At 40.0% G+C, this 22,839-nt stretch overlaps 1 protein-coding gene and 1 long non-coding RNA gene across 3 annotated transcripts in view; one reads left to right on the top strand and one right to left on the bottom strand.

The window, feature by feature from the left end:
• LOC146574378 (uncharacterized) overlaps positions 1–22,839 on the top strand; it is a 50,680-nt gene that overhangs the window by 1,628 nt on the left and 26,213 nt on the right. The window contains exon 2 of the long non-coding RNA XR_014892462.1: positions 1,295–1,523. This is a non-coding gene — a long non-coding RNA (uncharacterized LOC146574378). The remainder of the gene's footprint in view (positions 1–1,294; positions 1,524–22,839) is intronic.
• The window catches only part of grm2a (glutamate receptor, metabotropic 2a), a 33,799-nt gene continuing 11,223 nt past the window's right edge, over positions 264–22,839 (bottom strand). Inside the window, exons 2-6 of one of the 2 annotated variants that reach the window (XM_085273989.1) lie at positions 20,990–21,726; positions 7,480–8,317; positions 4,872–5,935; positions 1,327–1,504; positions 264–721 (exon numbers count right to left, since the gene is read on the bottom strand). In XM_085273989.1, the coding sequence (XP_085130115.1) occupies positions 648–721; positions 1,327–1,504; positions 4,872–5,935; positions 7,480–8,317; positions 20,990–21,517 (2,682 nt within the window). In that variant the 5' untranslated portion in view covers positions 21,518–21,726 and the 3' untranslated portion in view covers positions 264–647. The other variant, XM_085273988.1, reaches the window with a different exon arrangement.

Here is a 22,839-nt window from a genome sequence, read left to right as displayed (position 1 = left end):
TAGGGGAAATGAGAGGCACAGTGCAAAAACACTGCATATGTGTACTCTGTTTTGCATTTAGATAAATCCTGCACTTGCCAAGGGTGAAAATTTCATGTTATAACATAACATGACAGCAGATTTACAGTATATTTTACTGATTTGGCTACTGAAAATTGAAGGTTTATTTCACATTTTTAGATTATTGGCAATGTATTTTTGCATATGTTACCCTCTACAATATGAATCTCAATATGATGTGTAAAGGAACAGACTTTGAATCATTTCAGTTTTAATAAAAAACACATTTTATTTACATAAATTACAAGAAAGCACAAACTGGTTCACCAGAATCTACATTAAAAACGTCTTGTATATATTACATTTAACAGATTTACTATAATTTACTCCATTGTTGCAAGTAAAATCCTCAAAAACAAGGGCTATATGCGACTTTATTGGCATCTCATTTAAAATATGCTACGAGTAAAAGAACAAAAGAAAATAATCGGGACATTGTACTCACAGCACTTTGAGGACAACAAAGCCAGGACGATCATCTGTGTGACCTCTTCGATATCTGAGACACCTGACTCAGGACTAGTGATTATATAACTTTGTTTACAATGCTTGGCGAAAAATAAAATAAAATATAACTCAGCTGATCTTCACAAAGAGGATGTTGTGGAGTCCACCACCTCTCGTCCATTACACACTGTTGGAACAACATTGGAGGCCGTTGCTGCAAAACATAAAAAATAGGATATTTTGTGTAATGTCAGCAGTGTAGTGTAACTACTGTAACTACTAGTTACAGTTTGTGATATAAGCCAAAATTACTGTAACCCAAAGGGGCACCTGGGTCCCAGATGCCCCTGTGAAGCATGATAATTAACTCATGGATGATGTGGAATGCAATGCAGCTTGGTTTTTTTCTACTTATGATATGTATATTGAAGCACTGTATTTTCACTTAATTATCATAATAACACACAACACACAACAATTCTGTTCAAATCTTATAGAAATGTTCTAAATAAACAGACTTGGATTTTTTATTTACTTATTAAACTTATTAATTTATTTTTGGCTACACCAGGTCTGCACCATCAGGGGTTGTATGGGGCCATTTTTGGTATTTTAAAAGGTTTTGTTTGGGGTTTTTTTTTATTATGTATGACTTAAAAAAGACAAAAGAAAAAGGTTATGTATAACTCCCAGTGTCAGACAGACAAGTGTGACACAGTGATAAAGCATGTAGCAATATTTTCATAATAATATCAATTGTATTATTATTATTTAATATTTGTTTCAGTTTCACGAGTTTTGCTGTATCTTGGGTGGTACCTTGAGAAAAACTGGAGCCGGGGCCAGTGTTTACACTGAAGCGGGTGGTGTTCACCCTGAGTGTACTGACATTCTTCTGTGGCTGGAACAGGATGATGTGGATCTTGGGAGCAAAGAGGCAACCCAGTACCACCGACCCACTGAGACTGACCGAGATACACATGGTAGTGGTCTGTACCTGGAGGAGGAAACAAAAGGTAAAACTCCAAACTGTTGTGTTTCAGAGGTACAAAAATATGTACAGTAAGAGAAACGTAAAGTCACATTTCTAGATTGCCAAGCATTGAGGGAATTCCCGTATACCTCATAAATGCTACTCTTAATTTCACACCTGTGGTTGAAAATGCCTGAAAGTTGCTAACTCTGTATATGGAGGACCGTTTTTGCAGCTCAAGAGTATTCATTCTGAACAAAAAAAACCCCTGAAGTCAGAAAAGAAATGATAAGTACGTCTTTCATAATTCAGAATCAAAGCCAGGTGCTACAGAGGAGGAAGGGGATTGTTTATCAGCTGGGATTTCTAACTAGAGGTGTTAAGCGATCTGTTTATTTGCTTGTCAATCAACTGCGTAACCCTCGCTCCTTTTCGGCTCACCCTGCCCACATCTTGCTATGCATCCTCAGTCTGCTTCTTGCTTTCCAACGCTTTCACAGTCGTCTTTTTAGTTTTTTTCAGTGAGAAGATATAACACAGCAACATGGCAGGTGCATTTCTTTTTCGCAAGACGCAGCAGGTGTCTGTCATCAACCTGAATGCTAATGTCGGTATTAAAATATTGTGGGTACCAAGTGTGATTCTGTGCACTGACAGCTCCACAGAAAAAGCTATGCAAGTTGAGACAGAGATGTAACTGGCACAGCGTCAGTTTACCTGGTTTATTTTGAATATTGTTTAATTACTGCATCGGTTTCTTACTCTCTCTGTAAATTCATGACTTGAATATAGATTTTATGACTAATCAAGAAAAATATCTACAGGACATTATTGATATGTATACTGTATTTCACACTTTGGAAACATAGTGGTTATCACTATGTGTGGTCATGTACCATGTAGTGTAATACAGCTATATCACTAAACTGACCTTTAGTTGCATCGAGTTTTCTAAGTTGCCATCTGCAGTGAATTCAACATTAAGATTCTCCTCACACCATCTTTGAAATACAGTGCACACTGACAGGCTCAGGTGCTGTGTTGTAATGTAAATTCACAAAGCCTCAGATTCCCATTTTTTCACTATATTTCTAAGCTGTAGTTTTGAAAGCATGGAGTGTAATGTACGGATGCATGGCGGCTGTTTAAAAATAATAATCTCACCAATCCCAACGCGGACAAAGGCTAAATACTTTTGGTTTTGAATAACACCATGGACAATACTGCATAGAAATAACCTGTTAAGTGGTTTTAATAATTCACAATATGTTGGAGTGAAAGAGCACAAGGAAGAAGAGGACAAGGAATCTGCTTTTCCCCTTATATTTCCCCAGATGTGTTATATTCTGGAGTGTGGATATAGAGCATGGCTGCTACAGTCTCTCTTCAACCTTGTTTTTCGCTGTATTGACCTTTGATGGTGCTGTTTTTGTTGCACAAATACAGCATTGTCTCTGTGTCTGTGTTCAGCTAACTTAATCCCTACAGAGACCCTCTGAGATGAGAGATGAAATTCTTCCTTTTTATTGCAGGTTTTACTGTGCGTTTATTGAAAAGCTTTACTGGAGTCTTCCAAGTCTGGCATGGATGCCGAATTTGCTAAAATCACAAGTAATTTAAAGATCAGTTTAAGATTTATTCGATATTTAGATGTCGAGAGAGGGTTTTTTGTTTGTTTTTCAAACTGCTGAACTTTAAACTTTGGACAGTGAACAGTTACTTGCTATGCATTTGGTTTTCAAGGAATTTGTGGTTCACCTCTTGCTTAGTCTGATTGTGTCTACCTATATATCTATATGGTTACTATATATTTAGTGGTGCTACACTAATTTTAGCTGAAGGCAGGTGTACCCTGCCTCTCGCCCTAAGACAGCTGGGATAGGCTGCAGCGCCCCCTGTGACCCTGAAAAGGATAAGTGGAAGCGAACTGATGGAGTTTGAAGCTGAAGGAAATCAAATTTAGGAAATATCTGTCTAAACACACTTCTTGATAGACTTCACAAGCAGTAGTAGTTTCTGTAGCCTTCGGTGATTTCATAGAAGCACTTTGAATTTTAACAGTCGTAGCTATTTAATTAGCTTGCATTTGCTGCTGAGATGACCAGCACTGGCATAAGAGAGGAGCCCTCTTCCCCCAGCGGTGTGGAGAGCGTCTTAAATATTTCATTTGGTAATCAAACGTGTTATTCACGGCTCAGTAGATTGTATTTAGCTTAGTTTAACATTTCATGACTGCCTAGTACAGATCTGTATTTGTTATTCAGCTGGAGGTTTGCATCAGGCTGTGACAACAATTTGAGAAGAAGTGTAAAGCAAGGAGAACGCTGGTAATGTGTCCCTGCCTGTGAAAAACTAGAGACACTGTGCCAACTCAGTTGCTTCAGTAATTATTCATCGGTCAAAGGGGAGATTTGCGTCTATCTGATGAGTCTGTTCAGGCTGCGAATTGCGTTGCCTACAGGGCCTGGAGGAAGGGTTCCTCTGAGCCTCACTACAGTCCCAAGACAGAAAGCACAGCTGGGACTCAGCAGCCCAGTCTTTCACACTCCATTCCACACAGCTACGCACAGGGACTCACAGGGACTTTCAGTTCCCTAGCAGCCCTCATGGTCTAGCCTGTCTTCACCATGTTTCTGTAGAGGCAGCTGTGTCAGGAGGTTCCGCTGTCTTTCTCCCTTCTGCCTCTGTCTCATTGCACGTTGTTCAGATCCCAGTGGGATGAACCCACACAACTCAGACCACCTTTTCTCTGAAATTCTATCAGTTCAGTGTATGATCCTATTCAGCAGATGTCTGGCTGGCTGTCTGCCTGCCAGTTATTTCATTTAGTCATAAGTAGTGTATAAAAAGAGAGTGAAAACAATGTAACCAAAACCATAGCGCACAGCACATTTTCCCCAGAGAGGGAAAAGACTTCTATCTTTGAAGTTCTGTTAAAGTTTTACATGAGGTGCATAGTCTCATTAATGGGTTGCTCTCACTCCCCACATTATTATTTAAACATTCGAGGTAAAATAAGGTAGTGAAAGTGTGCTAATAATCATAAAAAATTGAAGCAACTGTAATAAAGAATACATATTGTTGGGAGCCACAGGCGATGCAGATATTGCTGACAACTGAATCAATATTAACTGGCATTGCATATAAAATTCAAATTCAAGCCCAGAAAAAATTATCATTATCTACAAGGATGTATTCTGGTCAGACTATAGAAATCTAAAGCCATCTGAATAAATAATTTATTGCAAATGATTATCATCCCATGTGTGTGTGATTTAGAGAAGAATTAATTAACAGTCAGTGATAGTAAGAAGTCTGTGCATTCCCCAACTTCCATTAAAAGAGCTGTGTGTGCCTGCTTGAGGAGCAGGTATAAGCTCAGTTAACTCACCCTGTAGTCACTGGCAGTAACATAGAAAATGGGCTGGAAAGCCAGCCAGATGATGCAGGTGGTGTACATGGTAAAGCCGATGAACTTGGCCTCATTGAAGTTCTCGGGGCATTTGCGGGTTTTGAAGGCGTAGACTGTGCAGAGGATAATGAGGATGCAGTTATAAGTGAGAGACATGAGCATGCTGGAGTCCTTGCTGTTACACTTCAGGGTGACCACATCTCTCCTCTCTGGGTTCACTTCCTTCCTCACCCCTGGGGTCTCCACCAGCAGCCAGACCACCACCACTACCAGCTGGCAAGAGATCAGAGCACCACAGATGGCAACCTGGGAAGCTGGGCTGATAAAACGAGGCCTCTGGGCTCCATCCTTCACTCCACTGAAGATCCGAGCAATGCGATTGGTCTTGGTTAAGAGGGCTGAGTAGCAAACGGCAAAAGAGGTGCCTAAGCCTAGCCGGCGTAGCGTGCACACAGCTGTGGAAGGTTTGGCGATGTAGATGAATGTCATGCAATAGCACATCAGCACTCCAAGCAGAAGAATATAGGAGAGCTCACGTCCACTAGCCTTCACTACTGGTGTCTCATTGTGTTTAAGGAAGAGGCCAATAACAAAGAGTGTACACATGATCCCAAGACATGCAATGGTGACAGGGCCAATGGCCCAAGCATCTTCCCAGCGGATGTACTCCTCAGGCAGATCATAACAGCCTGTCAGGTTGGCCAGGGGCCACTGTCCAAAACTGCAGTCAGCACAGGTAAACTCATCATGCAAGTACTGGTAGGGCTGACAAGGGATACAGATCCAGCAGCACACATCTCCCGGCTGCATACTCTTCACCTCATTCTTCCTGCAGGGGTCACTACACTGGGAGGTGGGCACAACATCACCAGGCCAGGGAATCAGGCTGTGGTTCAGGCTCAGGCTTTGAGCCCAGTAGCCGACTTTACGGTAGACATAGCGTTCCCCGTCTTTGTGATAGTGAAAAATGTTGTAACGACCCAGGCTGTCTCCAAAAGTATCAAAGCGGACTATATTGTCTCTGTCTGGAGGACGAAAGGGGGCTGAAAGGAATAGAGAAAAATATTGTGTATTAGTAACAGATGTAAGAGACTCATCATAAAGAGTTTGGGACTACGGTATAAAATGTAAGGTATAAATATCTAAATTGGTCAACTTTGTAACATTTTAACTATTCAATTGTTTTAGAGCAACAACAGTGTGGACTGTGAACTCATATGTTATGCAACTCATTCTGTTTGTTCTGAAAGGAGAGTCTTATCTTTTAATATGTGCCCCTCAATATAGACTCCATGACTGTGAAAGGACACAGGTGCAAACTGGCAATTTACATGATGGAAGTCACAGTCTGAGTCTGTTCCTGGATGGAACAATAGGATGAAGATTCAGAACACACAGGACCTTACATGGCAAAATGTAAATTCATGGAAATCAAAGCAGAAATGAGCTATCATCTAAAAAATTGAAAGGTTACCTGCATATGAAAATTAGTGCTTGGGCCAGCTGTTAGTGATAATTTTCAGTACTGGTTAATCTACCTGCTATTTTCTCATTTATTTAAATAAAATGTTAAAAGGCTGTAAATGATGCCTTTTATTGTTAACCAGAGTATGAGGTCAATTTTTAATCACCGTTACTCTTTTAATCTTATTATTAAAAGTTATAATACTAATATATTACTCAACTTATTATTTCTTAAAATTACAGTTAATAAAATTGCAATCAAGTAACTGCTTCAGTCTGATTACTGTGCTAAACAGCCATTCTTTTACATACACTGTAGGGTTCCTCATTCAGTATTTTCATTTACAGCCTACGTATCTATCACACGTAATGATTTCAAAATATGTATGAGTTTAGTGGTCCACCTGTTTTTGTATGTTTTCTCCTTAGAGTGTTGCAGTGTCTCATGGGATAGACTAATTTAAGGCCTTTCATCCAATTTTAATTCTCTGGATAGTAAAAATCCTTTGGGTATTTTATTATTTATTTATTTATGTTTTTTTTAATTTAGAAATCGTGAAATGCAGCACAGCTGGATACAAACACGGCTGTCGGCATTCATCTCATATCAATGAAAATGTCAGTATTTCCATAAATCAAAGCTAATTTGCACAAGTAGGAGCATTTATATTGGAAAGCCAATCACTTACGATGTGTGTGAACTGATGCTGTTACAGTAGTTGGCACTTGTTTTGTGCTGCAGCTTTGTGTAGACAAGCAGGAAACAAGTTATATTTTTTAAGCTGTGTCTGATTTGTTTTAAACTAAATAATCCATTGTTCTTTTCACACTTGCATGCATGACAAAAGCAGCCTCCGAGCACGAGGGTGAGGAAATTGTTTCATCTCTGCTAATTGAATCATTATAGAAATGTTCTCTGGGTGCAGTGAATAAACATGCAGACTTAGTCTTAAATTCAACATTTTATGGAACTCTAAATTGATTTAACTCAATCTGGCACCATCTAGTACATGCATTGGTACCTGGAGTTATATTTAGTTTTATATACAGATGTTCAAATAATGACAAACATATTTCTTTAAAGCTTTGCTTAAGTAATGTTAGTTCATTAAGATTCACTCACCATCAATTTTGACCTTGAGAATATAGTCTCTGTAAAATTTTCGTCCATTGCCAGGCTTAAGAGCATCGCACACCTTGGTGGAGTTTGGGCACAAGGCTTGTCTCATGTTATGTAAGGCAGTAGCCATTGCATAGACAGCATTCACTACAAACATGATCTTGGATTCTGGTTGAAATGGAACCTCCCGGAGCGAGTGTTTCCCACAGCCTAGATCATGGAGGCTGCACTGGAACTGGTTTTCCCAAAACTCTCTGAACCAGGGATTTCTGGTATTGTTGTATGGATGTAAGGAGGTGAAGTAATCATTAAACTTGGGAATTTGATAGGAGGAAAGTTCAATGGTGAACGCCCCATCTGCCACAGCTTCACTTCCCCTCACCACGCTCTCCTGGGCTCCCCAGCCATCACTTGCCACCCAGGTAAAGGTCACATTCATGCGGTTGGCTGCTACCAGCAGCTCACGGGCATCTTCACTGCGGGTAAACAGAATGACCACCTTGGCGGTGGACTTCTGCTGCAGGGAGCGGATCACGTTTTCATAACTCCACCGGCTCATGGAGCGGCTCACCTTGGCCGAGGTGGCAATGCAGATTTGGCGGGCACGAGCTTCCTGTTGGAAGGCATCAATGCCAGTCTCACCGTAGTCACCTTCTGATGCCACTGTCGATACATATGTCCAGTTAAAGTAACGTAGGATCTCTGCCATGGCCTTAGCCTGGTAGAAATCGGGGGGCACGGTGCGGGCAAAGTAGTCATAGCGGGACTTGTCGCTTAGCTTGGCACTGGTTGAAGCATAGCTGATCTGAGGGATCTGGAAAAGTCGCAGCAGGTTGGCAACCTGGAGGAAGGGAAAGACAACAAATAAGCCTTTATGAAGTATTGATAATATGAACATGCAGTTCCAATTTTCTATATTTCTACATAAATATAACCAGAAAAGATGTTCATGCAATAAAAGTAGATAAGGTTAAACAAATAAAGCAAATACTATTTATTTATTTGTGTATTAATTGAGGAATAGATGTTTCACTATAAATCTGTGAGTGTGAAAAGTAGGAAAGCTCTGGGATCAGAATCCACTTCTATTTAATGAACAGGGATATAAGGCAGTTAGATTTTCACAACACATGTATCAGGATGGAAAGGGTTATAGAGCCTAAAAGGTTTAGACCGCGCCAATTTACTGTTAAACAGACTGTGTACAAATAAGAAATACAAATGAAGCTTATAATAGCCCGGGAGGTCATCACAAACCCAGGGCACCTCCTCTGCAACGACAACCCTCTGTCACTGGCTACAACAAAAACAAAAGTCTTCAATCCAGGGCTGCTAAAGGTCAAGTGATCGAGCCAGAAAGCTGTTTGACAGATGATTTATGAAAGAAAGAGATCAAAATAGAAGTTTCTGGTTAGGGTTAGGCAAGGTAGTGGTAGTATCAAGGTTTGGGCTTATTTTCCTGCATCTGGGCCAGGTGAGCTTTCTCCATCATGGATGAAATAATGAATTGTGAATTAAACCGCTAAATACTAGAGGCAAACATGAGGCAAACACCTGTATATGAAGTGAGTTTAAAATGTCAAGCAACAACGCAACGACCCCCAGCACATGAATTATTCTATCAAATAATGGTCAAAGATGCAAACAAAGAAAACAAATCTGACGGAGCAAAGAGTTCACGTAAGAAAACCCACCAACATCCCGGTTTGAACCTGCTCAGCACTGAAACCTGGGATTAGCATTGAGGAACTAAAATCCCTCAAAACTAATGAGCAGGTCTGATCCGCAGTCACCTGAAACAAACATTCCCATGCTTTTGCCTCTGAGAGATACATAATATTAGATCACTGTCTTCAGTAAATAAATCACAATGTGTAACACAATTGGATTTTATTTATGAATGCAATGATATGCAGCTGCATTTATGCAGAAAATCTCTAAGGATTCACAATATTTTTGTCACAACTACATTTTTTTTCTTTCAGACTGAAGCGATTAAGTTGTTAAAGCTACACAGAAAACATACACGGACCATCTGTGGGATTTGTTATAATTGCCTATTATTAAATATATTAACGAAATTAACTACACTACGTCTTTTCCCCCTGCAGATGCAATTAGTCTCCCTTCATCCAGGCTCCTATTTCTTAAACGGACCCCTGCTAGTCTCTTTAAAACTTAACACTCCTGTTGAATCAGTGGTGAGATCCTTTTATGTCTTTAATAATTGCAGCGACTGCCTGTCTACCTCAATATTTTTGATCTGTAATGCTTTCAACAAAAAATAAACAATAAACGTGCGGAGCACAAATGGCTGAGTGGCTACAGGTGGTACACAAAGTAAACAGAATAAGAAGGAACACATTTTCAGAAAAGTTTCTGATGAGAGAAGAAAGAAGCATGACGAGACAGGAGTAGAGTGAAACCGAGGGTAGGGATGAGAGTGAAATGACGTCAAAGTGTCAAAGAATCTCAAAACTTTGTATTTTCTGTGTAATAAGCTTTGTCAGTGTTGTGACACTGCATGCTGTGTGTGCAGAAGCCGCTACTGACTAACTTTTGCTTCAGGCACTTCTGTGGGAGCCTAAGGGGAGTCAGTCTGATCAGTCAAAAGAATGCCAACCTAATTATGGCTGACTTTAATGCCGACTCTCACACCAGCACACTCATGGTGCTGCATCCTGAATGTCAATGAGTCATTCTTATAAAAGTCAGAAAGGAAATTCACATTCCAGCTCATCCAGTGTGATTTCATTTATCATTACTATATATTATCTGCATGTAGCTGTAGTGAGAGCAACCTGGTTTACGCTGCAAGCAGTTTATAATAGTGGTAGTATTATAGTTATATATATATATTATATAGTAGTATTATTTTGACATCTATTTGAAAATAATGGCACTCATTTAAGTGCTTTGATGTATCAAAATCATGAAATGGAGACAAAGTAAAAGCATGGCTATATGTGAGGCTAGAATAGTATTCCTATAGGTAGTAGCCAATATGCAAATTGCAAGTTATTGGTAACAAATCGCTTGATTTGGATGGAAAACAGTGAGTAGCAAGGAAAAAGCAAGTCACATCAAATAACATAACAATAACATCCTTCTTAGATGAGAATTTATCTTTATAGAAACACAGAGCAATGCACTGAAATGTCCCCTTAGATCTGCTGTGATGTGCTTGGATTTAAATCATCAGAGCTTTATAATTCTGTTGGATCGTAGTGAGATGAATGTTAAATGAGCCAATCACAGTGATTTCCAGGCTGCTAATTTTATTGAAATGAATGACAGGATGTTTCACACAAAAAATGATATGCACAATCAAGTGCCACTGGTCTTGTTTTTTTACCACCACTCAAACAGGCACAATATCAAACACTTTTACTAGCGGATGATTTAGAGCTTTTATTTTGCTTCTTCTGTAGTGTAGCAAATGAAACACTATGAAAATCCAGGTTGTTGAAACACTTTACTGATTTTTTTTTTCAAAGGTTCGTATCATCTGGAGGAACTCTGATTATGCAGAAAGGCCTATACGTAATCACATTTCTACATAAAATCATCTCTCTCCATAAACCGTCATGACAGCCATTCTCAACATGTGGTAAAACAGCTGGCAGTACTGTGCTTGCTTGCTTTAGGAAGAAATCAGCGCATAACTTAAAGTGCAAGTGACATGTTAACACAGATTAATCATTTTTACATTTACCAGTTCATCCTATGATAGCTAATCAGTGTACTCCATAATTCTTTCATATTTTCAGTGGGAAATGTTTCCTAACAATTCATTGGGGACATTCACAATTTTTTGTGTTAAATTGAGTTTCTCCTGTATTTTTTTCCCAGTTTAATATTTACATAATGATATCAGCATGTTGGTGATATGACTACAAAAAGGGACACTAATGTTTCCAAAAAATCAAGGTTTGCTGATATCATTAATACATTACTAGCTGTGCTGTGCAATGTATTTCTGTCATGGACTGCAACTCCTGACTTAAGCACCTTGATTATCACCATCTTGATTTTTTCAATTTAGACATCACAGGTGTGACATCTCACCCTCTATGCTTCCTGCTTCTCCCAGTCTTTCAGTCTATCCCCCTCTCTGTGACTTCATCTCTTAATGTGTTAGTGTCATGAAAATGGCTCTCCTTTAACCTGGCTAAATCACCATGGTAACTAATGCTAACCTGATCAGGAAAAGTTTTTTTCCTGAATTTTTGATTTAAAAATTGGCTTGAAGTGCCACATTTTCACTGATAGTTTTATTTACTACATGTTTTAATTGTAATATGAATTTTCAGCTGGTTGAATACATTTTTTGTGCAAGTTTTTAAGATTGAAGCCCAGCTGTAAAGTTACAGCAGCACAAACAGTGTGTTGCATAATTAATTTGGTGATGCAGAAAATCTTTGCTTGTTTTTATACTTGATTCTAGTGTTTCATACACTGTTTGAACTGCAGCTACTAGAACACAGAGCACACACCAAGAACACCTGTCCAGTCAATAAATGTAATTTTACTCTAAGTTATCTAGAAACTGAAATGATTTCCACGTCTTTATTTATCTGTTATTAGGCTGTAATGTTTCCAGTTTGAGACCTCTAAAGTACTGCCGTCATGTTCAAAATCCCAAGATTGATGCTTTTCTGCAGCATTATATTCATGTCTTTTTTTAGACTTAAATGTTCTATACAGACTTTTATTTTTACTTTTTATCATCATCATTTTATCATCATCATCTAATAGAATCACTGATTGGAATATGCATCACTTCCCTATGAGTCATACGAGACATGAAATGCATGTGAGCATGCACAAAATCTGAAGCTGAAAACCAAGTTTAACAGAGAAAGCTGATAACCACCATCACCACCTCCCCCCAACCCCACCAGTAAAAAAGCAAAAAACAAAAAACTGGATGTGTTTAACATCTTCATAGTGTTCGCTGTTATATAAGGAACAAAGGCTAAAAATTCTTTTGGTTGTACTGATGGTTTAAACCGTGTGTTACATGCTCAAGGATGATTAACTGGTGAGATATAAAATGAACTTGAAAAGTAGAAAATTCGAAGTAGAAATTGCTGTGAAAGACGTTTTTCTTTCAGTTTAAAGTTTGTATTCACATCCTGACTTTAGCATTAACAGAAAAGCAGCCAGAAAGTCTAAGAGGGCTCCTGTAGGCAAGAAACAGACTGTCATCGAGGCCTGTGAGTCCCGTGACTGTTAAGCTGAGGGTATTAACCATCTCTGAGCTGTTCTAGACAAAGAAACAGACGTGTGCTATCGATGCTAGGAAGACCAAATTGGTCATCTGAGAATACTCACTGGAAAATTCATTAAGTATACCTTGCTGGTACTGGGTTGGACCCTGTTTTGACTTAACCCTTGTGTGGTGTTCGTATTTTTGTTACTCAGCCAGTGTTCATGGGTCTGGTGGACCCGCTAGAGTTTTGGCTTTCCAAATTAACACTATCAAACAATTTTATGTTAAATTACTCAACAGATGTTTACTTCATCCCAATTACAAGACATATGAACAGCAAACATGGTTAATTTTTTCCCTTTACCTTTGTTAGATCACATTTATGAATTAATGTGCTTCTCGTTTTTCTTTTATATAAAATGTTATAAATAAATCAGTTATAATCAAGTGGAGTGAGTGGAAAGACACAACACATTTACACGTGAAAAAATAATTCATTGTTTAATTTTTCTTTTGAAAAAAACTGAACACGGGTCTCACAGACCCGAACACCATACAAGGGTTAATTTTTCATGGCGTACATTTAACAAAGTTCTGGAAACATTCCTCAGAGATTTTTGTCTATATTGACTTGATAGGATTACACAGTTGCTGCAGATTTGTCTGCTGCAAATCCACGATGCTAATCCCCCAAAGATGCTCTCTTGGATTGAGATCTGGTGACTGTGGATGCCGTTTGAATGCAGGGAACTCATTGTCATGTTCAAGAAACCAGTTTGAGATGATTTGACCTTTGTGACGTGGTGCATTACCCTGCTGCAAGCTCCCATAAGAAGATGGGTACACTGTGGTTATAAAAATATGGACATGGTTAGCGACAATATTCAGCCAGGTCATGGTGTTTGCACAATGTTCAGTTGGTACTAAGGGGCTCAAAGTGTGCCAAGAAAATATCTCCCACGCCATTATACCTACCACCCACCTGAACCATCGATACAAGGCAGGATGGAGCCATGCTTTCATGTTGTTTGTGTCAAAGAAACAGAAACCGAGACTCATTAGGACCTGACAACATCTTCTATTGTCCAGTTTTGATGATCCTGAATGAACTGTAGCCTCAGTCCATCTGCTTCAAGGTTCAGCGTGTTGTGCATTCAGCTTTCTTCTGCACACCTTGGTAGTAATGAATGATCGAGTCACGTCAGCTCCAAGTATACTGCCCATTCTCCTCAGACTTCTGACATCAATGAGGCATTTTCAGCCAGAGAGCTACTGCTCATTGGATATTTTCTCTTTTCCAGACCATCCTCTGTAAACCCTCGAGATGGTTGTACAGGTAAACCAGCCTGTCTGATACCACTGAAAGTCACTTAAATCACTTTTCTTCCCCATTCCGATGCTCAATTTCAACTTCAGCACATCATGTCTATATGCCTAAATGTAATGAGTTGCTTCCATGTGATTGGCTGGTTAGATATTTGTGTTAATGAGGAGTTGAACAGGTGTACCTAACAAAATGACCGGTGAGTGTATTTCGTTGTGTTAATGTTCATACGTGAGTTCACCAGCTGCCTTTTGTTCTCTGGTTCCCTTAGGTTTACACCACCTGCAGCTTGATGCAGGTGGTTGTTACAGCTTGCCTCCTTTGTGTCTGCATTTTGGCCCCTTTGATCTGAACTCTATTACTCGGTAATTATATTTATAACTTAGCACGCTGCTTATAAGGAGGTTGTCACTATCGGTTGTAACAAGCTTTCCTAATCTTTGCCTGATTTCTGTCGTCACTACAATACAGTATGATAGTATGATATAATGATGACATTTATATAAATATCTGTCTAGGGTACCTAATATTCCACCTGTAGTATCAGTACATTTCACGGCATAGTTTTGTTGCCATGATTTTCTGTGCACGGTTAGAAAAATAAAAACATTTATCTGTGCTGCAGAAATTCTTCAATGCTCACAGTGATAGTTCTCTGTGGGGTGTTGAATGGAGCTGTAATCCACTTACACGTAGCTTATGGAATCTTGTATCACACAGCAGCAGGCATGACACTGATACAACAGGCTTAATGGAAATCATTATATAGATGTTTATATGGCATGTATTAAAAAATGACGATTTAGGGTCGAGGCCACTGGTAAAATAGGATAGTGTGCGCACAACTTCAACAATCACCATTTTTCTTTTTTCTGCTTATCCATTTATTACTCTTGTCATCTTGATTATTTTTTAACATCATTACGTTACTTTAACCTGGGAGGTTTTTGCCAGCTGGCTTCTGCGGCACAAGGATTCTCAGTCGAGAATGAACTCCCGACAGGTTCAAAGGAATACAAAATATGACAGTAGAGGGCAAGAAGTTGAGGAATGAATCCTGTCACTGGAAAATCTGTGGCAAAAGAGGGAACGATGTGAAACACATTAAGTCAGTGTCTACCGGAGAAAAGTTTTCATCCTGCAGTCTTTTCTGTTTAACAATTTGCACTCGGAGGGTTTCTTTCTGCCTGCACCTCCAGGTTTTAAGAAGGTCCTGAGAACGGCTCTATAAATGGCTATATATAGACAGACCTGCATGTGCTTCTTCTGGTGTTGTACATTAATTTAATGTCAATATTAATACTTTTGTACTGGAAATTAAAGAGGGAATCTTAATCTTTAGTAAATTTGGTTAATTTAGTGGTCGATATTGCATGTCTTATGACTAAAATTTATTGATATAGCACTTATCGAAATAAAAGCTGAAACCTTAATTACATAACTTACGGTTTGGTGTCGGATCACCACTAACACTGCTACTACTACTTACTTTTTGCAGGCAACGATTGGCATTTTGTCTATTGTTTTTGTTTTGACAAAAAAGACAGCAGGTGGTGTACAAATACGAAATCTTAAAAATTCATGCAAAGGTAAATGGTAAATGGACTGATTCTTATATAGCGCTTTTCTACTCTCCCGGAGTACTCAAAGCGCTCTATAAAGCGCAAAGGCGAAACTGAACACTCATTAAATTAATTTACTTGAATGGATCAAAATACTAAACTATACATAACTGCCTTTGGTTTTAGCTGTAGTGTGTGGCTTCCAGTCTCTTACATTCAGCTATAAGGGATCATGCTGCCTCAGACAGCACCTTATTTAATTAATACAATTAAGAACTGGCCTAGTGTGGATTTACAGCTCAGGGTCTGGTTCTGAGCAGATTACTGTGAAAGTGGTTTCCTACCAAGCAGTGAGGGCATGCCTGATCTGGTAGCAGCACTTGGGCCGATCTCTCAGCTGTCATATACTGCTAGTTGGCAGGAGAACAATGAAAAGATTTCAGATTGCATGACAGAAAAGTAAAAATATATATGTGCAAATTTCAAATGTAAAAATATGCTTTGATCTTTTGGAGATATGGAACATATGTTGCACTGATTTTTTATTATTATTAATTCTCCAATTTTATATCATCTCCCTCTACACCGAATCAAGTTTTCTCTGATTGGTTGACCCACATAAACAAAAGGTTTCAACAGCAGGTTGGTGGGACTATAATTATATATATATATAACTATATTAATGATATTATTGAGCTAATTGCCATACAGAGCTCATAGTTTTAAAAAAATGTTTATAAGAAAGTGTTAATAGCATTCTGATTTTTGTACATCCGTTGACCTTGATATAATATTTTGGCCATGTTCATTATAAGCATCCACCAATGTATATACGGCAGTAATGAACTGAAAGAATTTAATATACTAGTGAGTGGGTGAGATGTGCTCAAAAGAAAACATTTAAAAGCGAGAGATATACAAGAACACAGAAATAAGAAACTGAAACAGTGTCCTCGTCCAGAAAATATCAGGCCTCCTTTGTAGAGATGTCATGATTTTTTTATTTTTTATTTTTTACATGAAAAGCCCATCTGCTCTTCCCAGAAGACTGTTTCTGTGTGCTTCTACAGCTATAACACTGTATTCCCAAAGCAGCAGTCCTTAGCTTCACCCAGTATCACACACACACACGGCCCACTGCAGCACTGTGGAACACTCAGGCAAACACGCACACGGGGAGTGGACATGCATGCACGCACAGCACACGCACGGTGTTATCATTAGCAGTGGATCGTTATCAGTTTATTTCTTATCATTTAGTTGCTTGGCAACAGCTTTAACAGAATAGAAATATGAGCTGTCACATACTTGGAGTAAGGTTGTTTTTGATCAGGTCCTGCCCTCTAATGCTGCTGGATAATACGAGTCTCCTTTATGCTGCAATAGTCTTTCAAAGCCCCCAGAGCCATGCGGCCATTCAGATTACACTAAATGAGAGGCTACGGCTGCACTTCCATTCATTTTAATGTCAGTCACTCAGCTTGGACATGTACTGCTTTTACTCATTTTCATTCTTTTTAGTCATTATTTCAATTTCATCTTTTTAGACTTAAATCATATCTGCCAGACATGGTCAGTACAATCCAGCCGGACACTGGTGTTAAAAAGCCTCAGACACAGAACAACAAAACTGGGGTTCAGCTGACTTTAAGTCAAGTTATCATTCATATCTATCATATAAGATAGATATAGATGTTTGTGTGTTTGTGTGTGTGTATGTGTGCGGTGAACATGATATTTATTTTAACCGCACAAATAGTGGATTTGGTCAGGTGGCTGAATAATCCAATCATACGTGAATTATTTACAATTTCAGGGCACATTCTTCACTTTTACCCATGAATAATGTATTTTGCACAGCATAGCTTTACCGATACGTTTCATCATTATTATTCTCCGGGGCTTGCGTTCTGTCATGTGTGTATCCATGTTTAAATCCTTCATATGACTCATGTATGCTCTGGAGATTGGCACAGTCTACCTGCAGATGAAGACAATGCTAAAAATAGTCTTCTTTGCGGGTGATAAAAATGAAATTCTCGAGCTGGCTGAAAGCTCATATATATATAAATATATCCTATTTTTTTGCTCACACAGTTTAGTCTTCAAATGTCAACCAGACTGCTCAAATCAAGATCAACATTTTTTTAAATTCCAGCATGCTTCCTTGTGAATCCAGAAGAAATTCCAATTATCCACGAAGTTGCCGTTATTCAGAAAGCGCTTTTATCCAAATACCCTGGAACAAGCCACGTTTCTGCCTCCAGACAGCGATTTTTGTATGCTGCTCTGAAACATCACAGTGTGTTATTTTCCATTGTTTGCAGATTGGTTCCAGAGTTTTTTGATTTTTTTCTTTTTAAATCTATCCGTGTTTTATGCCTGAGCATTGTTCTTTTGTGAGCACTTGAGTATTTGACATTCCAGAGGTGTTGTTCTTCTAATGCGCCCCGGTGATTATGTTTTGCCTGGGGATGCTCTCATACCGGTGAGTCATATTCAGCACCGAAGACTGCTGTCGGGGTAACAAAAAGTGGTGTCCCGTCCGTGTATTAATCAGAATCCGACCCTGAGGCTAGATGTTCCTGGACTGCAATTGTAGAATTTAATGCACCCTTTCTTTAACCCACCCATTTAGGACACTGCAGAGTAATAAAGCTAATGTCCCCGGTTATATAAAAGGTATCCCAACAAAAATTAATATAACGTGACACCGGATGTGGACTGGCAAAGCGCTTCAGTGTCTTTGCTTCAAGTATAGAATGATATGTCCAGAGGGTAAACGTGTAACTTGTTGGTGCTTCACACATGAATAAAGATGCTGAATGTAAGCGAGCATGTCATCACAAGGTCATTACTCACCTTGCACTGATGACCCACTGTTTGGATACTCCACAGGGAAAATGGTCGAGGCTAAAAATTTGAATCACCCAACGATTTCTACATGTACATTTAGTCAAAGCATCCAGATGGCATCACAGACTTCCCCCAGACTGTTTAAGATACAGACTTGGGGTTGTGAAGTGCTTTGACGCCACATGACGCCATGTGACTCGCTCCATCGCCTTCACTCTGTGATCAGATTTGCACGTTGGCGTCTCCGCGTTTCTGAGAAACATGAGCTTTCATTCCATCCCCCCGTTTTTTTCCGTCCTCTGTGTGCATGCACACCTCTGCCAATCTACCAGAAAGCCCGGCTGCAACCACAGATGGGGAAGACAGGACCTACCCTGCAAGAGCGTCATCAAACTTCGCCTCCACACTTAACTCAATCTGGGCCCGTGTAGCTGCAGCATGGCTAGGCTGGCAGCCAGATCCGCCCCCATATCTGCGATTGTCACACCACAACACCAGCAGCACAGCACAACACACTTCTTCATTGTGACAGATTTAGACAGCACTCAGCGTTCTCACCACCTGTCAGTTCGACATGTTCCGCCACGTCGCCGGACCGAAAAGCGCCTTTAAACTAATAAATGCTGCTTGTCCTGTAACTGCCTTGCCTTTGGGGTGAAATACACACATGTGTATTAACTCTGTGCCATTCGCACAGATGGGCAGACATTATAAAGTTTCACTCACTCAGGCTGGTTCACCGAAAGGTCTGACAGGCTATAGATTATATACAAATGAGGCAGTTACAAAGAACGGACACATTATGTGGAGATGATTTCCAGCAGCAGCACAAAAATATCACATATTTCTCATTCTCTGTCCCAGAAAATAGCAGTAAATCTTTAGAACATTAGGAAGATTAAATATAACTATGTGGTTAAAGTTCATTTTAAAATGCTAGCAAGTGTGTAAGAGGAGGGCAGATTTATTTGCATAATCACACACTCACCAACCAGGCGTGAGAAAGAGACGGCGAGCACACCTCATGACTGAACTTCATTACAAGTTATTTGTGGTATTGAAAAAAAAGACATCTGTATCCTATGGTGTACTTCTACTATGAGAAATATTCAGCGAGAAGCTAGGGCAGACCTGAGACCTCAGGCTTGTAATAGCATACCCATAAATTACCACAAGACAAGGGCACTCTCTGAGGAGCCCCAGATGCAGAGTTTTGCTAAAATTACAGCTCGTTTATCAACTCCTTTATTTTCAAACTTTCCTTTTGAACAGGAATCCCTCTATAGGTGCTATAGGCACGACTTCCCTTAAGCCTTTTCCCTATAGCTCTCCAGGAGCTCTCCACCTGCAAAGTGTATCATTTCTTTACATATTTGGTATTATTTTTTTGTCAAGACTACAGTAAATGAAGATGTTTGCATTTACATAGCACCTTCCCAAACTTACTAACCATCATTTACTCATTTAAAAACTTTTGGAGTTATCGTATCAATTTTTTGCAGAATAGAGACAGATTTTTCATGTGCCCGCTATAGCTAGTGAAGCAGCTGTTCACAGGGAATTAATTATTTTTGGCTTAGCATTGTGGGCATGTCTATATTGTAGACAAAGTGTGTATAGACGCTTCCCCCAGCCTATTGTCCTGCCATACGCAGTGGGGAAAGGCTGCAAACAGCGCACTGCCACTGACAGGGGTTCCTGCAGAGTCTGTTGTTTATCTGCGACCTGATTCCAATCATTGTTTTTGGATGAGCAGAAGTGTGTTTCTTTTCTTCCAAGAAGCAGATATCTGGAGCATGAAGCTGCATATCTCAAGTGGGGTGAACCGTGCTCTTCAGATGAGACGGCGTACTGGGTCGTCTGGCTGGCTGAGCCGGGATGATGAGTTTGGATTAATGCTTTAAGGCATGTATATTTGTGGATGTTTACAAATCTCAGTTCTGCAGGACGCACAGTATCTCTTTTCACAATGACTTGAAATTGCATTTATGTGGCAGCCATATTACAGCAGAAGATTGGGAGGCCCAATTAGCAGAGCTTTCATCGCATCAGCTTGAGTGAGCCGAAAGGAGCACTGCTGCTGAGAGTAATCATGCCATCACTAGTCATCCTGTCAGCCCGTCCTGAGTGCAACATCTGTAGCATGTCTGCCTCTGACAGGACCACAGCTGAAGTGTGAATTACTGGGAAAGAGAAAGAGAGCTTCCAAATTAGATCAGCCAAGCACATGGGCGTACAGGTAAACAGATCCTTCTTGCGGAACTGATACTCATTAAGTCCCTGTGTTAACATCTCGCAAGGGGTAATTGCACGTGGTACTTAAGTCTAAATGGACAGTTATATGACAATCCATCACAATCACTCTTGGGTTTGTAATCCCTCCCCTCTCTGGTGCTCTCTCTCGTGCCTACAGTAACAGCTAGAAGTGAAGTTCATCTTTTGAAAATGGTCTCTTTGACAAATTTAATGCAGAATTTTGATCAGTTTATTTATTGGCATAAAGCATTTTTAAAATAAATGAAAAAAAAAAACATTTCTGTTTTCACTAGTCCTTACCTGAATGGAGACATCGCTGTAGGACCCTCCTATGACCCCAGAGATAGCCAGAGGGACATCATCATGGATGGCGTAGGAGCCATCAGGGCACGTGTACTCACTGTCATCCACTTTGGTGAGGGAGGCCCTGACAAACTCTAGGGATTGCTCCAGAGCATAGGTGTCCTTAGAGCATGTGTCCAGTATGTGAGCTCCCAGTCTGAGCCCATGAAGGATGTGTTCATCCTTGTTGATTTCGTCTAATGCCAGGAGCATGGCTTCCAGTCTCTGGATCCCTCTCTGTGCATTGATCTTTCCACAGTCCTCTGCACCCTCGCCCTTCTGGTGCACAGGGAACAGGCCACCGATCATCAAATCTCCCTCCAGTGTGATCTCTTTCTTGGTGTCAGTGTTGTAACCCACCACAGGCAAACCCTGGGGAGCCTGGGCAAAGAGAGACACACATAAGCACAGCAGGCTGAGGTTGGACAGCCAGAGGGGTCGGGGTTGAGGGCGCACCCCCAACACAGGGGCTTTCCCCAATGACATATCCCTGGGCAAAACAAAGTCACCGTCCCGCCTGCGATTTCTGGTCAGCGTCCGGTCGGCTTTTGAATACGGCAGCACTGAGGAAAAGAAGGTGCAGCAGCAGCCCCGCCAGATCTCAAAGCTCCACTGTTTTTATTCTGACGGAGGCCATTTACAGCATCATTGCCATCCTCCGCGTCCTCTTCTTCAGAGTGTTTGTAGATTACAGCCTACAGATCAAACAGAGAAATTCAGTCACAGCTTTTGAGCTGAAGTACAATGATCCCTTTGTCTCACAGACTGTGCGTCTGCCAGGGACAGACTCAGCCCTTGGAAATATTTGACATCTACACATTAGTAAATATTTGTGTCCTTTGATTCTTATTGATGATAGCTGTGACAGGCAAGACAGTGAAAACAAAAACTCTCCATTTGTTAACTGTCACCACACGCGCTGCCACACAGCTGGAGTGAGTTCGCTACCTTAGACAAATTTTTTTCCAGTTTGTTTTACAGTTTTCATGAAGACCAATGTTTCTCTTATCCAGAGTTATATGACATGTCTAGCTTTGAAATAGCCAGCTTATAAAGCAGCTTAAGGACAGGGTTCACCATTAGATCAGAGTTCACTGAGAATAACAAAAACATCCCCGTAATGGCTTTCGCATGTTTTCGGGCAGCATACAGTTAATCTCTCATTGTCAAGGGCCTCATTTAGTGAGCGTGTACGCTACACTTTTGATTCTGCTTTTCTATTCTCCCTCCATTTCATCCCCTCTATCTTTGTGACCTCACATTGCTTTTCTTCCAAGGCAGATGATTGTACAACTCTTTTATAATCACATGTGCACATGCTCCTGTACACCGAAAGTCGAGAGAGATAACAAATCGTGTCCCGAAGGAACATTTTGTCAAATCACATTAAATGCTCACAGAGTCTTACAAAGACAATATTTATGCACAACAAAAGAAAAATACGCGCAAAAATAAAACGAGATGGATTTGAGGACTCTGTTTTGAGCAAGCAAATTGATTTTGTTGCCAACAAATTGAATTAGTGGGATTTTATCTAGAGATACATGAATATACTTCAGTCTTCACTCACTGTTTTGGAACATGATTTATTTTCATGGGTTTGATGAAACACAAAATTAATGTGGGAAATTCTTAGAAAATGAAAAGACATTTTTGTAAGGCCAATGTGAACAAGACAAACAGTGCACTGGGTGCAGATGTTCAGCAAAAGTGCACCAAAGCTGCCATTTGGGTGTTAAATCACAGCCAGTTACACTGTGTTTATTTAAAGCACTTGTTCTCTAACGATGGGTCAGACACCCGTTTGT

Source organism: Mchenga conophoros, linkage group LG5 (genome assembly GCF_057382185.1).
Source record: "Mchenga conophoros isolate Kocher_MC1m ecotype Shallow Benthic linkage group LG5, M_conophoros_male_GT1.1, whole genome shotgun sequence".
Classification (NCBI taxonomy): Eukaryota; Metazoa; Chordata; class Actinopteri; order Cichliformes; family Cichlidae; genus Mchenga; species Mchenga conophoros.
This window is presented reverse-complemented; position numbering and strand designations above follow the sequence as displayed.